General features: G+C 34.5%; 1 protein-coding gene across 3 annotated transcripts in view; it reads right to left on the reverse strand.

Annotated features, from left to right (window-relative positions):
• Positions 1–14,816, reverse strand: part of Mctp (multiple C2 domain and transmembrane region protein) — a 955,910-nt gene that overhangs the window by 446,811 nt on the left and 494,283 nt on the right. For all 3 annotated transcript variants that reach the window (XR_014129216.1, XM_081746500.1, XM_081746491.1), the window contains exon 3: positions 7,474–7,675. Coding sequence is in view for 2 of the 3 variants with exons in the window: in XM_081746500.1 (XP_081602626.1) it covers positions 7,474–7,675 (202 nt within the window). In the remaining variant the exon portion in view is untranslated. The remainder of the gene's footprint in view (positions 1–7,473; positions 7,676–14,816) is intronic.

Below are 14,816 nucleotides of genomic sequence, written 5' to 3' on the forward strand. Positions count from 1 at the left end.
AGAATGTTCGTTTCTCAGCAGCTGCATGAAGGTTGTTGAAACTTACGATCCCTGCCAGATTTTTTGTAAATTTTGTAAATAGTGTTAAATTATCTCTGATGGCAACATGATATTAGGTAAATTCTGACCAAGGCTATATACACTAATTACATCAAATTAAATTTTTGAAAACTTAATAGAATTTACTGTGAAAATCTCGTGTATAATAACATGTTCACTTTCTACTTCTGAGAGAAAATACCATATTAAGGAGGAAGAGTTCAACGTAAAGAAACACGCACTTGCCACGTTTTAATCAATTTACTCTGATCTTTCGAGACACTAAAGTTAGCCTACGCTATGCGAGGTTTTATGTAATAAAGGTGCTGAGGAAAGCTTCGATATTGTCGCTACAAATTCAATTAGGCGTCACTTCTACAAAATTGACTTCGTCATGTCACCTACCTATTTTCTTTATCACTTACGCATCCATATTGTCTTGTCATTAAGATGCACGTTGTTTTAAAATACAAAGATGTAACAAAACTAATTAAGTTAAACAGAAAAAATATTTCACTCGTTAGAATATGTATGATATGATTTCAAAACGGTAGAAATTCGGATGGAATAACGGACAAAATAACATTTTCTGATTGTTCAGAAGTACAGATCGCATTTAATAAGATGACCAGTCAAAAATAAATTAACTAGATAGTGATTTTAGAAGCGTCTTTAATATTCAGATCCAAAATGTTCATAGAGCTCCTTTGTGGCTAAGCGGTTAGCGTACGCGCCTTTGGCGCGGGAGATTCAGATTCGATTCCCGGTGGAGCTCATGTGGTTCGAATTCCACGTTAAGCAATAGGTCCCACCTTATATAGCCTCGCTGCTGAAAGGGACGTTACACTCAAAATCAACTCAATCCAAAATGTTCATGGCAGGGTGCAAAATCATAACCGTTGTTGAAGTTGAGGAGAGACTCGTAATAGAGAGTTCACATATTTCAACATCCATAATTATTAAATTATGTAAAATTAGGGACACTGCTCGTCATGAGTTTACTCAATATACATATAAAATAATGTTCTTTACATATATATTACAGCAATTAATTTGCAAACTTTTGACAATAGTGTGATTTTATTGCTCTCCATCAAGTTATTAGTGGGGGTTACTTTCTTTCAAAAAAGATTAAATGAAAGGGAAATCTCTTCCAGCATCCTCAGGTAATGGCGGTCTTATCTTGACGCAAATGACTCGACGAATGGCTACAATGACAATTTGCCGGGATTGGGTAAGCTGTAGTGGATCAGTGCAGCTACCAAGTAACTCACGGTCAATATAAACTTTTCTGATTGCAACGTTAGTTCTGCAAAGATCTTAGGAGTGAAAGTACCACGCGTTGGTTGCCTCGTTCAACACTTTTATTTCTTTGAATGTTTGAGTGTGGTCGAGAAATGGATTTCTTCCTTAATGTAAGAGTTGCGGCAGCGTAGAGTATAATTTAAAACACGATTTTTTATCCTCGGTCAATTCATGTGGCATCTATTTATGTTTTCCTCCATTTATCCATAGTTTCTCCAAATCCAGTGCTACGGTCCGAGTACACATTGCTGAATACCTCTGCAATCTCTCCGCAGATTTCCTTTGGCAATCACCTCCTTGAATTCGTTGTCAACAAAAGCAGAAAGACGTCCGTCACTTTTTACCTTCCAAACATGCGTCACCAGAACAGAATTGTACATTCGTTCATTGTTCAGATTTCAATAATATATCGAACTGTTTAGTGCTTCTTTCGTGAAAAGTGTGTTTTGGCATCCTAATCTTTCAGCCTGAAAATAGACGAAAGTACAGAAATATTTTCTGTGGCATCCAGGAAGTGCAGAACATAAGCTTTCAAATGATACATAACACGAAGAATATAGACAGTATGTGTTATGGCCACAACCATGTGTCAAAGTGGAAGACCCGAAATTTTACATCAATTTTTCAACAACCCAACACATGGCGATATCCTGTTAGTTATGAAAACCATAAGAAAATTATATGATCTTATTTTGAGCTGCGCGACTCATGTTATATTTAGTTACGAGCCGCTACTGTCTTTAGCATTTTGCAGCCCGAACTTGCATAGACTGTTAATTACTTCAAACTTAAATTTTATATATGTAAAATACTTAGATAAAAAGTATATATCTTTCGCCCTTTTTAGTACCACAGATTACAGAAAAACAATTGACCATACATCTTTTAGTATCAGAAGTGATTGGCAATGTCTAAGAGTCTCGTCTAGAGACCCTACCCCAGAATTTATAGAAGACAACAAAGAGGAATTCATAATAGTTTTCAGATACCTTTCCTTAATCGAATTCATTAATAAAGAACACATCTATATAGGCGTTACCACATTGAAAGTGTTATATCCGAGTAACACAATAATCCTATGAATTTAGTTTTTAATCGCCATCGGTCCAATGCATATGCAGCGTGTTTTAAAATAACACCGACAACGTTTCGGAGGTGATTCCTGACACTAAAATAAGACAAAAACTATAGACCAACTTGGGTGCACAAATGTTTCCTTTCGGAGTTATAGGCTACCGAAAACATGAAAAAATTAAATTAAAGGTCTATAGCTCAAAAACTGTGAGATCTACCGTAGTCGGGTCAAGACTTCACTTACGAACTAATATGTACCTTGTCCAAATATTCAAGTTTCACAATTCTGCGGTACTTCCGCAACAATTTCTATATAGGTAGTTGGTGAGTAGTTCATATTATATGCCAGTAGCCAAACTCCCTTTACAGAATGTTTTACGGAACAGCTGCAGGATTCTGAAACGCGAATATTTGGATAGGCGCATATTAATTCCTAAGGGAAGTTTTCATCCGACTATGGTAGGTTACATAGTTTTGGAACTATGGCCTTTAAAATTCATTTTTTGGCAGCCTATAACTCCGAAAGGAAGCATTTGTGCACCCAAGTTGGTCTATACTTTTTGTCTTATCTTGGTGTCAGGAATCACCTCCCAAACGTTGACGGTGTTGTTTTGAAACACCCTGTATATACAAGAAATAATCGTGATGGAGTTGGTACTTACAATCAAAATGAATATAAGAACCTACTGATTCTGAAATATCTTAAAGTTGGACCAAGCATATTTTCTTTTCCAAAAGAAGTATTGCAATTAAGAGCAATTAAGCAAAGTTTATAAATGTTAGTGTTAGTACTAAAAACTTTCTGGCATTACAGTCCAAGATTATTGTTCCACATGACAGATTTTGGAAAAGAGGACTTTCTACGTTTCACACACAAAAAATAGCCATATTATTGGATAAATATTTTAATGGCATAGTGAGAAAATATAATTTATACAGCTAAACTTTTACAATACTGATTACGGTAATATTAATTTTCTTTCCTCCGCACTTACCACTGGATTAAGATCAAGCACATTATTTTAACCTCTGCCACGAAGAGGACATTTTCCCGTTTTCCTTTAAAAAAAAAATGTCTGGCAACCATATCCAAGCTGGGCTAGGACGACAAACTATAGAAGATATATATATATATATATATATATATATATATATATATATATATATATATATATATATATATATATATATATATATATATAAAGATTTTGTATAATCAGTGCATAGGCTTTCATCACCCTTAGTTTCGGATCTTTAGATACAAGTTCAATAATTCAAGTTGCTCCCCAAACACTTCATTGTACTGGATTAATGCTGAAGAGATTATGTCCCCACTGGAAATAGAACCTGTAACCAAATGCCTCAAAAGCACGCACGCTAATTATTTTGCCACAAAAGAGAGCACGAAATGTACTGTAGTCAAATATATTCGAAAGATCAAAAGTCAAAGATTTCTGAATGAATATTTTCGCTCTAACATTTATTCAGATGTTTTTTTAAGACCTTCTGCCAAAAAAAAAAAATCCCAGGACTAACTTCTAAATAAAGAACACTTCTATTTCTATTTATTAGGATTCTGTATTGTTTAAGTTTGAAGTCAGCAATCACTTTCCAAAATTCGCTCAAGGATTTTCCATAGATGTTAGTCCCTGAAATCCATAGATGTATGTTTCAAAGCCACTAAATATTGAAATTATGCACTCGTCAAATTTACAGCCATATAGTACGCTTAACCTTGAAAATATTCATAATTTGTATTGCATTGAATTGTAAACTTTTGTAAGTAAGCTTTAAGAATAAGCTATTATGTTTTCTATCTTTGTCGTTCTTTTTAGAGTCACGTTTTAATGGAACCGAAAACTTTTAGGGTCCTACATCTAAAAAAAAAGTTACAATTCGGTGTATTTTGAGAAGAAAACCGGAATACATTCCAACATATTGATTCCGTCCACGGAACTGAAAATTGTAATTTGGTGCGTGTACAGGAAAGAACTGAAATACAGTCTGACATTATTATTTGCAAACCTAGCTAGTTAAAGATCGTTACAAGTTGCAAGCAATGTTGAACAATACTGTGAAATAACTCGAGGAAACAGCCGACAACGGTTTTGTTAGAAAGCATGTTTCTCTTCTCTCTTCGCTTCCACTTCAAAATTGGTTTCGGTTCCAGGTTGAGAAGTGATTTTCTTAGAGCATCAATTTCGGTTCGGGAGTTCAAACCAATTTTCTTGTGAAGTTTGTTTCGGTACAGAGTTCGAAATTGTTTTTAATAGAAAATCTCTTTAGATTCCGCGACTGGAATTGTCTTCTTGGGAAAATCAGTACAGCTTATTTACGTCTATCAGTTCCGTTACCGTTAATAACCCTGTTTTTAGTGCTACCTTTCAGGCACGTAGCCAGGATTTCGTGAAGGGGGGGGGGGTCCGTGACATGAAATACTGTGGTCATCACAAAAGGGGCTCGATTACTCTAAACTTTTTACTGGAACATATATTGGTTCGTTTAGCCAGGATTTCGTAACGGGGGGGGGGGGGGAGTGACATGAAATTTTGAAAGCCCAGGAGCTCGATCAATCTAAACTACTTTACTATCAACATATATTGATTTGTTAGGACAATAAAATGAGAATATGTTGGCAAGTATTTTAATAACAAACTATGAAGAAATTTCGAGCAAAATAATAAAAAAAAGTATTGAAAAAGATTTTGCAATATTTGCGTCCTTCTGTTTATTCAAATATAACAATTTTCCTTTCGTTAAGACCTCAATTATTATAAAAAGTACAAACTGAATACTGTCTTGTAAACTATCTTCTAATATAAATAAAATAAAGAGTTTGTGTGTTTGTCTGTCTGTCTGACTGTGTGCGGCATGGGGACCAGACGAGTGGACCGAGAGTTACCAAATTTTGGTCAGGGGTACCTTGGCCCAGGCCCCAGATCAAGAGAAGCGGTTTTTTTCAAATTTCGAAAAAGTAGGGTCTCAGGGGGCGTTTATCGGAACCGGCTTGGGAACCAGACAAATTGACCGAGAGTTACCAAATTTTAGTCACGAATACCTTCGTCCAGGCTCCAGACCATAGTTAAACGTTTTTCTCGAAATTCGAACCACGGGGTCTCAGGGGGCGTTTACCGCGACATGTAAAAGTAGTAGAAAATGACCAATATTTATTTATTTATTTATTTAACAATCACCAGATACAGCTCAGAGGCCATTTTACATTGATTATCCACCAACATTAACAATGAAAAGGATTTGGGAAGGTATCGGCCAGGGCCTGTTTAGTAGGTGCCATACTGGCATTTGCCTGGTAGGACTGAGGGAAACCCTGGAAAACCTTAGTCAGGATGGTAGGCAGCGGGATTCGAAGCCACGACCTCCCGAATGCGAAGCCAATGCTCTACCACTTGAGCTATTAGTGTCGAATTCATATTTTCGCGGTCGCTGAAATCAATGGCGAAACTCCAGTCGCATTAACTTCCAAATTCACGCTATTCGCCTCCGGGCCGGGGGGTCACCGGAGGGGGGGGTGAGATACCAAGATATATAAAAGTAATCCAAAATGACCGATATTAGTGTCAAATCCATAGTTTTCGCGGTCGCTGAAATCAATGGTGACACTTCCATTAGCGATGACTTGCAAGCATGCGGGCCGAGAGTCAGCGGGGGGTGGATACCGAGACATGTAAAAAATAGCCCAAAATGACCGATATTAGTATCAAATCCATAGTTTTCGCGGTCGCTGAGATCAATGGTGATACTCCCAGAGGTGTTGACTTCCAAATACAACCCCTGTGCGAAGCATGTGTATATTCAACTAGTTTAACAATATATGCGTTCCTTTCTCTGTTGAATCAAATGCTAACAGAACTTTCTTTCAACATAATCTTTTTGTTTTTATTATTCCGTCAACTACTGTCGGTCTCAAATGACAGGTTAAAGGAGCAACAGAAAATTGTCCTTGAAATAACATGTTTGATACTGCAAGGATGCGATGACAAAAAGTTATGATTAAAAATGTCCACGCTGTTACAATGTCCACGGCACTTATGCTTTCGAAAGCTTGAAATCTCACTGACTAGTAGCAGGAATTCTGAGAATTCCATAACTTTTCTTGAAATTTCAAATTCCCTGACTCTTCCAGAATACCTCGCTTACCTCGCCACCATATTGCAAGTAATACAAATCTCCTCATAAGATAGAGTAAGCACAAGGTTTCTGTAGTTTTCTTTTTAATTTTTAACGTTGATCATTCTTTTTGTCATTTCATTTTGTGTTATCCTTCCTTATTTTTTTCATTTCTGGTCTCGAAGGGGGGGAAGTCCGGACCCCCCGAACCCCCCCCCCCCTTGGCTACGTGCCTGTACCTTTTCTGTTTGCCTTCGGCGATATCGTATTACTTGTGCTATTAATAACCCTGTTTTTAGTGTTGCTTTTTCTGTTCTTCACAACATCGTATTACTTAAAGCATTTATAACCCTGTTTTAAGTGTCGCTTTCCTGTTCTTCGCAACATTGCATTACTTACAGCATTAATAACCATGTTTTCAGCGTTTCTTTCCCTGTTCTTCAGCAACGCCGTATTTCTTATAGCGTTAATAATCATGTTTTTAGTGCTGCTTGTTCTGTTCTTCTTCGGCAACGCCGTATTTCTTATAGCGTTAATAACTGTTTTCACTGCTGTTCTTCTTCAAAAACATCGTATTATTTTTGCTACGTGCACCTATTTTGGTGCAAACTCAAGAAGTTTAAACTTATCCTAGAAACAGATGCTGGAATCTGGCAAAAAATAAATTAGAACACTATGTATTGTGTTTATTGTACATGTTGACATACGTGTTTAGAATCACGTAATTCTTTACACTTAAAAAACATGTCTTGTAATCATATAGGTTACAAAATGATAACTGTATTACGTTGATAACGATTAGTTCTCCCCTAAGGAAATTTTACCAATCATTACCGAATCTACATAGAACGTTTGATTGATTCTGAAACTATATATAACTACTACTTGTTCTTGTATCAGTATAGTAATAGACAAAGTGTTACTTACCGTGCTGTAGAGTAAAGAGTCGATGACGCGGGGATTGTGTCAGTGGCGTGGCGGAACTACTGTGTTCGGAGGAATTATCCGCTGCATAATCCGTTGTACTATCTCTACGCTGGCGTGGTTCCGTTGGTGTATCGCGTAATTCTTCTTCTCGTCGCCGTACGGCTCGATGGCGCTCCTTGCTACGACTCCTAGCAAACCGATACTGCAAAACGAAAACGAGATAATAAATATTTAAGCACAAGCTCTGCTCTAATAATAATTATAATATTGATAATAATTGTGCAATAATATAAGAATGGATAAATGTATCTTGGATAAATGTAAACCACACATTTTTGTCTATATACAATAATAATTTTTCTACTTAGTTGTCCATTCTGACACAGTGATCCGAAGCCAATTTTACCGAGTCGAAACGGTCTCTTTTCTAGTATCATATGGCTCCCATTCAGATTATCCATATTGAGAATAATCCGTGTATTTAAATGAACGAATCTCAGACTTCTTGGATCTAGCAATGCTTTCCATCCCAGCTAGTCGATTTTGGACAACTTTGTCGTATGAATAAAGACTTTATTGGGTATTCCCCATTATTTGTCTTGCAAAAGAATAGGTATACTAACTGCATACACTACTTCAAATAAACTCAAAGCTTTAATAGACTATTTTATTATCAAATCTCGGTTTTGAACGATTCTCATTAAGGTATAATATATTCAATTCTCAGAACATACGTAGTTCATTCAGTAAAAGCGGATGCACACAACACAAAACATAATGCATTATATTAAAGATTGTTAAAAATGTGTCTGATTCCACAAGAATTTTCTTTAAATTACTAGTTACTATTTTTTAACGCTTACGCTTATTTTGAGTTTTATTTTATGGAAACAACTTTGAATTATATTAACTTTTTAAAGGAAAATCCAAGCTACGTAATTTGAATAAACGGAGTTTCAGTTAAGAAGTTAAAAAAAAAAACTATTATGCTTTATTAGTTTTTCTTCTTAACTGAGACGGCATTTCTCACTTTAAACTTCTAATAGCAGGTTCAAGTGCTGTTAAAACATTGTATCATATATTCCACAACATAACAAGTATCCTTTATTATTTACATCACTGCTGTAGAAGGGCATAAATGATGTTCGACAAAAATGCTTTGAAAATTGTATATCTCTTAATAACATTTTTAGTATTCCATTATTTTAGGAATAATGGACACGTAAAATAAAAAAAAAAATACAAAGATTAGAAGTAATCTGAGCCGGATTCGAAAATCTGTTTTCCGACTATAGAAGTTTGTCAGTTTTACGCTTCAACAACTACATTATGTAGGCAGGTAGATCACAACGCTTTTATTATTATCTACAGATGGTCAGAGTGGGAATACTCTAAATTTTACTAAAGATGTGAAGCAATCAAAGTAGCCCCATATTCTTTTGTGTGTTTCGCTGAAATTCCTTTCCTCTCCTTCAAACTTGCTTCTGTCTTCTTATTATCTGCTTTTCTTCTGAGTTTTCACTACACTAACACTATAAAGCTTTTAGTGCAAGTAGGTAGAGACCTTGAGATTCTAAGATGAAGTTAGGCTTAATTAAATTTTCGATTAATTTCCACATTGAACATCAATCAATGAGACTAAAGCATCATACTACATAAGGCAGGAATCATGTGGAGAAGTCATAACTCTGAGAAGTTTCAATCATCAATAAAGAGAGAGATGTTTAGTTGCAGAGTAGAAGATTAACGCTCCTTATTGATTGATTGAAAATTAGCGTCCTTTTCTAGCACTAAGGTTATATGAAACTGGAGCTACTGTCTGAAGTGAGATCTGAAATACTACCCAGAGTTTCATCTAAGGATAGAGCTCGTTCTGGAATCGAACCTAGGATAAAGAGCATAGAAAATATCAGTTAGCCAAGTTCACGAGGGGAAATAAAACAGATCTACTCATTTATATGAAAAAAGTAAAATATGACCCAGAACATTATATGCAAAAAAAATCTGGATAGCACAGGTAGCAGAAAGAGAGTGTGTAAGAAAGATATTTGTTCTATGAACAAAGAGAGATAACCAATCAGAAAGGAGACAAAGCTTTTATGAATGCTGAATTTGCTAAAAAGATTAGGAAGAAGCAAGTGAACGTTTACTATAATATAGTCTTTGCATACGTCGGAGCTCCCTCGTGGCTAAGGGGCTAAGCTTACAAGCTTTTGGTGTGGGAGAGTCGCGTGAGATTCCCGGTGGGAGCTCATGTGGTTTGGATGCCACGTTAAACTGTAAGTCCACGTCTCATATATCCTTGCTGCTGAAAAGAGTGCTAAACTCAAAATCAAATCAAATGAAATCCTTGCATAGAGTCTACGTAAAAATAAATAATATCAAGTTGAGAGTTGTCTGATAATGAGTGTGTCGCGTAGTACTGTAGTTTCGGCAGATCATGAGACAGGAACATACGGATAATTCGTCATGTTGAGCATTGTTTAGATATATTTTTATGATATTGTACAGTCAATATTTCATTTACCCTTGTAGAGAATTGATAGGTATGAAAGAAGGGAAATATTTCTACACTGAGACTTATAAGATAAGGATAATAATTGATTCCATAAGCTAGGGTACTATGTCTCACAAATGTACCTCTTGAGAAACACAGATGACAGGAATGCCAATAAATATAGTGTTAATAATAACAGTGTTTATTCTATCAGGACTAGGAATATGAAGAAGGAAAAGAAAGGAAAACGAAGATTTATTTTATTTCAGTGAGCGAAGATACAATTTTGAAGGCAGTAAATGAAGATAGCAAAGCTAAGTTACGGCGCAGGACCAAAGATGTGACTTTTTTTTTGGTAAAAATGTTTGTTATTAACACTAGACCTATGTTCATTAGGATAGGATAGATGCATCTAGTGTTGTCAAAGCTGAGATGAGCACAGTAGAATAGAAACTTGTTTAATTATTAATTTTATCATATTCTTTGGTTTAAAATTATTAATTACCGGTAGTAATCATCTTCTGGATTGGTATAATACTTTCTCTACTAAGATTCAATCGAACCTGCAATCGTAGAACATGGAAAATTTCAGCTGGAACATAAGGTTGCTGCTTTCTTTAATTCACAAGAGACTGTTGGATTAGGAATCAATTAATATGATATGGAGTCAATGTATATACGTTCTTTATAACTATGTTACTGATAGTAAAGAAAATATAAAACTAACACTTTAATGTACTACTATTACGTAATATAGGATAAACGAAGAAAGATAATACTTCAATGATAGAAGGCTCACTTCTAGCGCGTGTGGTTCCTAGTTCGATACCAGGTCACATGAGTCTGTGGTGGACATGTGTCCATGAGTTTTATTGGAGTTCTTCCGCTTCCTCTAGCATTCTCACTTCACCAATTCTTTCAATCATTTACTTTCATTAGTCACCCATCTTCACAGTGCATAATCACAGAATGTAAAATTAAAGATTTCATTTCATTTCAAATAACATGAAAGAAATTCGCGTTTCAAGATCATTGTAAATTTCGTTAATTCCACATTATTGACAAAATTTGGGGTAAAAAAAGGCAAGAAGAATAGAAATGGTCTTTTAAACTTGCGACGTACTACATGAGGTATCCAAAAAGAATTTAACAAGTATTATTAATTTGTTTGTTTGTTTCTTGAAATTTAGCGCCTCCTTTCAAAACTAAAGATGCAGTTTAAGGAGGAATCCGAACTACAAAAATGCGTTGAATTTTGAAACGTCTCCCACTGGGAATTAAACCCCCGGACGTATTGTACTAAAGGGGCGCGTGCTAGTCATTAGACCAGCAAGAGAGCTGAACATATATTATGAAGTGTCCTACGAAACCACGAAAGTTACAATAATTTACTTATATTTAATTTAATTTAGTGACCTGATTATTATTATTATTATTATTATTATTATTATTATTATTATTATTATTATTATTATTATTATTATTACTTGTTTTTGATGTATCAAAAATGCCCCCTGTTGCTGTAACAGTTGGAAATTCATCCTTATCATTATTTAAAAATATTGTAAATGATTTTTGCTTTTACATTTCCAATTTTAAGATATAAAAATTAAAACTTTATGTTTGCTAATAATTCTTCCAATAGCCCTAATGCACGAACATTTTCTATATCCTAGTCTGACAACCACACAAAACTATAAAACACAAATGTCCACTCTTCCTTTTTAGTTTTGTTTCTTAAACGGAGGCCCAAAACGAGATTTCTGGTTTATCTTCTCGTAGAATGAAAAGAAGTATGAAGAAACTCTGGCAATTGATGTGAGCCATTATTCACGTCTTTCAGTGGTCCTTTATACGTGATTTACCAGATCCTCCATCAACCTCTTGGCCGATGTTAAAGTGACATGGATGCGGAGCTCTCTCTTTCTTCGTATTTTGACGGGTGAAACGACCGTGCTGATGACTTTCTTTCGTTAGGCGAGGTCGTTTATGTGTTAAACTGAGAATAAAAAGATAGGATGGATGCATCCAGTTTTGTCAAAGTTGAGATGAGCACAGTAGAATAGAAACTGGTTTAATTATTAATTCTATCATGTTCTTTGGTTTAAATTTATTATCTTTTAGATCGATATAACATTTTCTCTACTACGATTTAAGCGAACTACGTGAAATCGAACTATTTTTTACTCGTATTGAATGAATAAATTGCAAAAGATACACATTTCACAAAATGGAAAAGCTAAACTCAGACAGCTATTTTAATCCAAGTAGCTTCTCAACACCGGGTATTGAACTAGAGAGCAGGCACAATGAAGACACACGTATAAATCATCCAGCTATGCGAAACCACACAACATATTTTCGATACAGAAAAGAAGTTTATGTTTAGCTTATATACGTACAAAGGCACAATTTACTAATCGTTTGTTGAAAACAGTTTCAATCAAATCGTTTCTTGCTAGGAGAAAATGATCATGATTTGTGTAAGTCAGTTTCAATTGCAAGAAACAAATTAATTGGTTATATATCCCTACCTTTCTGCATATTGATGATAAAATAATTTTTACAAAAAGAAAAAGTAGAATAACATTAGGTTGGCTGAAAGCCGATGGAACTAAAACCACGTACTCAATTTACAGTTCATACATGACATTAATCATCATTATTATTTTATGTATTGTTTGTTCAGCGACAGCCACGACGTAACAGTTTTACAGGTTTCGTGTATTGAAAAATTGTATTAATAATTATCTAATGATTTAGTTTAATTATTATGTTTATTAATTATTTATTAACTAAGTTTCAGTTAAAGCTCTGGAGTGATTTTACACTAGAAAAAATAACAATGGCGTAAGAGAGAAGTCCATTAAAGCATATATTTTATGGTACAGTACTATACCATCATTCATCTGGTTGGATTCAAGATGAGCGTTTGTGGTTGTTTTTCCTACTTTTTTCCCACGTAGTTATTATTCTTCGTGAAATCTGAGATTTTTATTTAAAATCAGAGTGTAAATGACAAGCTACATTTTTCGACATTTATATAATTAAACTGGGATTTATTGACAATATGTATTCTATTGTTCTGGTAACCCTGTATTGTTTTGTCCTTTGGAGCGACAAGAAATAACACCTTTATTGATAAGACGTATGAAACTTGAATGTTCTGATCAGTGATATTTTCATGTACATAATTACATTCTATGTGAAATTTTCATTTTAATTGTTCAATGTATTTGTCATTTTCATGTAATTAATTTATATTAATTAATACTTACAAAATTGGAAGTCTAATTTAACATTGTTACATTTTGCAGTTTATTGAGTACAATTATTACATTTTACAATTTATTAAGTATAATTTTAATACAGTTATTTGGATCAAACACTTAACATTCAGTGTTTTACTTTGAAACCGATTACTAAATGTATGTTGACTGTTATCAAATGGAGAGATTTGTGTCATAAATTTCAAAACTTCTTTCATAATTAAACACTGCATATTTATAGAGATCTTAGTTGGAAATGCGAGATTACAGAGGATTATTTTTTTAAATATAAGAAAGAAGTTTCAGTATACCCTAAAGACTTACGTAATGAGATTTATTCTTCATTACTATCCAGTTTGATATTATACAACAGTCATATACACTATAGCTTTAGATCAACTATGGTAATACTTTTGAGTGATGCTGGGAATGAAAAGAAGTCTTTTAAGAACAAAGAGCATCAAAGTAAATTTCAATGGATTTACACGGTCCACGATCCCTACTTAGTGGAATTTGATTATCCGTTCCTCTACAGTAGATTGCCTATGAAGCAAGCGTTGTGACTGTCTTGTCTTAAAAGTATTTGGTGAAATTGATGTCTAGGAAAATGTATCTGTTTCTCTTCAAAGAGCTCTCAGTTCGCATCTCGTTACGAAAATTTAGTCTTATCTACGGTAGTTTTGTGGAGAACTCTACGTCTGTCTGATCTTATATACACTGAATTAAGCTGTAGGTCTGTTCATATTTCATTAACACTTAGGGATGCCGGAGGATTTTTTCAAGGGGGTAAAATACCGATTCCGGGAGGCGAAAGATCAGAACAAAGCGTAGTAGCGAATACATACATAGAAACACATTTTTCTGCACGTATAAACATAATACACCATGTAAAGCAATAGTTATTTATCTAAATACGCTTATTAACTTCAGTTAATAAACTATAGTATATAATATTCTATAATAAGTGCTATAGTATGCGAGAGCAAATTAGTGTATTTTAGCAAGTACAATGTTTTTCCAAATACTGAACACTCTTTTAAAATCCAGGAAGGGCAACTACTTCGCTTGACCCGTTGTGAGCGATCGTGCCTATAATGTTACTTCTTTCATCCCCTGAGGAAACAACACCAAGTGTGGTATATTGTAGATTTACTTCGACAATTTTCCTAGAATCACCTCTGTAGATTTTGTTCATATTTCATAAAGTTCATTAACAACTCACAATATGATATTTATTTTTCTTAAAAGACACCAGAAAGAGTAATTTGCCAGTTGGAATGAATTCTGGTCGGACAATTTTCCTTAAAAAATTATCCTAATACCTTGTTTATAATAAACAAATAGATATTTCACTAATAACCCTACAATATGGAAGAATATAAGGTTGGTGTAATTAAATACGCCATGTTAAGGGTTTTGAATTTTCTTATGGTCTTAATTTTCATGAAACATAAAGAACAAATCATGTGCGTTGCAGAGTAGACTTTACCGCGTGTAGAAAAAATGTGGCAATGATGCCACTCACTTGTGTTTTGTACCCAAGGTAAAAGAAAAAACTGTTACAAAGTGGTGTATTT

This window comes from Thermobia domestica, chromosome 2 (assembly GCF_964235325.1).
Source record: "Thermobia domestica chromosome 2, izTheDome1.hap1.1, whole genome shotgun sequence".
Classification (NCBI taxonomy): domain Eukaryota; kingdom Metazoa; phylum Arthropoda; class Insecta; order Zygentoma; family Lepismatidae; genus Thermobia; species Thermobia domestica.